This window comes from Babylonia areolata, chromosome 14 (assembly GCF_041734735.1).
Source record: "Babylonia areolata isolate BAREFJ2019XMU chromosome 14, ASM4173473v1, whole genome shotgun sequence".
In the NCBI taxonomy this organism is placed as follows: Eukaryota; Metazoa; Mollusca; class Gastropoda; order Neogastropoda; family Buccinidae; genus Babylonia; species Babylonia areolata.
This window is the reverse complement of record NC_134889.1, coordinates 34,824,046-34,826,545: the sequence shown is the minus strand read 5'-3', so window position 1 is coordinate 34,826,545 and position 2,500 is coordinate 34,824,046. Positions and strand designations below refer to the sequence as shown.

The 2,500-nt window shown below is 44.5% G+C and overlaps 1 protein-coding gene across 1 annotated transcript in view; it reads left to right on the top strand.

The window, feature by feature from the left end:
- LOC143290015 (uncharacterized) overlaps window positions 1-2,500 on the top strand; it is a 16,459-nt gene that overhangs the window by 13,691 nt on the left and 268 nt on the right. Inside the window, exon 10 of the mRNA XM_076599331.1 lies at window positions 794-2,500. This exon is cut by the window's right edge and continues 268 nt beyond it. Within this exon, the coding sequence (XP_076455446.1) occupies window positions 794-887 (94 nt within the window). The 3' untranslated portion in view covers window positions 888-2,500. The remainder of the gene's footprint in view (window positions 1-793) is intronic.

Genomic DNA, 2,500 nt, shown 5'->3' with positions numbered 1-2,500 from the left:
GGAAAGCACATTGCCACAATGATGATGATGATGATGATGATATTCATATTGTTAGTAATAATGATGAAGATAACTGATATTTTGTATTTGTATTTGTATTTCTTTTTATCACAGCAGATTTCTCAGTGTGAAATTCGGGCTGCTCTCCCCAGGGAGAGCTCGTCGCTACGCTACAGCGCCACTCATTTTTTTGTTGTATTTTTTTCCTGCGTGCGGCAGATTTACTTGTTTTGTTTTTTCCTATCGAAGTGGAATTTTTCTACAGAATTTTGCCAAGAACAGCCCTTTTGTTGCCGTGGGTTCTTTTACGTGCGCTAAGTGCATGCTGCACACGGGACCTCGGTTTATCATCTCATCCGAATGACTAGCGTCCAGACCACCACTCAAGGTTTAGTGGAGGGGGAGAAAATATCAGCATCTGAGCTGTGATTCGAACCAGCGCGCTCAGATTCTCTCGCTTCCAAGGCGGACGTGTTACCTCCAGGCCATCATCACTCCACACGTAGGCCATCACTCTATTATTTAATGATAATGATGATGATAGTAATAATGATAATGATGATGATAGTAATAATGATAATAATAATGATGATGATAGTGATAATGATAATGATGATGATCAGATAACAAAACTGATAATAATGATAACAATAATAATGATGATAACAATTATGACAATGATAATAAGAATGACAGTAATGGTAGCAGTAGTAGTGATAATAATTGTGTATGTGGTCGCGTGGTGATGTGTGTGTGTGTGTGTGTGTGTGTGTGTGTGTGTGTGTGTCTCCAGGTTGTTCTTCCCGTGTCAGTTCAAAGAACCACCGCCAGAGCTGGTGCCGGAGACGGCGGAGGACGCCGAAGGGTGGGGGTGCGTGCTGTCCTAGGTGACTGAGCGGGGGGCGGGGGGTGGGTGGAGGGCGGGGGGGGGGGGTCAGGGGGTCTGGGGTCAGGCCCTGAGAGTCAAGGTCATGCAAGTGTTGTCAAGGTCACCACGGCGCACACACTGGCAACTGCAGCACACCAGCCACTAAATACCCCCACCATTATGAAGGTTAAAAACCTGATAGAAATCACATAGTTGTCAGTCAGTGAAATAATATACAATACGACAAAAAATCAAACAACTGTACAGTACAAATCACTCAAAAAACATGAAGACGATAATAGTTTCCATGCACTGAAATAGCTAGACGAATAATAAAACGAATGGTAGACAACAAAAGAAAACACACACTAAACACTACATTCAAGCAAATGGAATGAATGTAATCAGGTTCTCACACGTAGACCTACGTAGCTTTCGGAAGCCTTGCCGTCGAGTTCACCATCTTCTCTAGTCGAGCCAGCCACTGACTGATACAGTGCCCTGTCGGGAGGACTGGTCACCTGACATGCCAGGCACGGACTAACTGACTGACTCGCGCACTCAACCGTAACTCGGAGCTGGTGCCCTTTCAGAGGGAGCGAGCGTCTTCGGGTTCGAATCATATTGTACAGACACAGTCCACTGTGGGTTTTTTTTACCTACCACATCCACCAGACTTGAGTGGTCGTTAGGGTGCTAGTCCGGCTTTCGGGTGAGACGATAAACTGATCGAGGTTTCGTGTGTAGAAAGAACCCATGGCAAGAAGAGCGTTTGTCCCTCCGCACTAACTACATTTCGCTGTAAAATCCTCCGTCAAGAATACTAGACGTGTGTGTGTGTGTGTGTGTGTGTGTGTGTGTGTGTTGTGTGTGTGTGACTGAAGCCTGGCTGAATGACACAGGAAACGAATGATGAGCGCCTCAAAGGCACCTCAGTCTCAGTCGGATCTGCCTAGGTCGGCAGCCTGTTGTGCAATTGACACCGCTTGGAGCTTGAGCTGGGCTGCGTGTGGCGACCTTTGCAGCGATTTTTTTGCGTTGGAGTTAATAAGTGTTCCTGAGTGTATGGAATTTATCATGGAGTTAGAACGTCGTTCTTGATTTACAGTTTTTAAGCAAACTTAGCTCAGGTCTCTGAGCGAGGATAGGCGCTATGTAGTAAGTCTCCTTATCAGTCAGTCAAGGTTCCCTGGAAGCTGTGTGTACGTACGTGTGAGTAGCTGATGCTTTCTCTGCTGGAGTGAACTGTACTGTTAAGTGCAGTATGTCAGTGTTCTATCAAGATACTGTTGTCATCACTGGCTACACTGGTGACGGTTGCTTGTATGCTTGTCCACATTTCTCTTAACGACTGTGTGTGAGTGTGTGTTTGTGTTGTTGCTTTTTTTTTTCTTCTTCTTCTTTAAAAAAAACAGCAACAACCTGGTATTGGTATATATTATGTCGATCATCATCAGTTCGTGAGTGTTGCGCATGGGTTTATATTGGTGGCACTGATTACATTTTTGTCACTGAGGGATGATTGATTCTTTCATTGGTTTTGTTGTTGTTGATGATGATGTTGTTGATGTTGTTGTTGGTGGTGGTGGTATTGTTGTTGATGTTGATGATGTTGTTTTGTTCACTCATTAT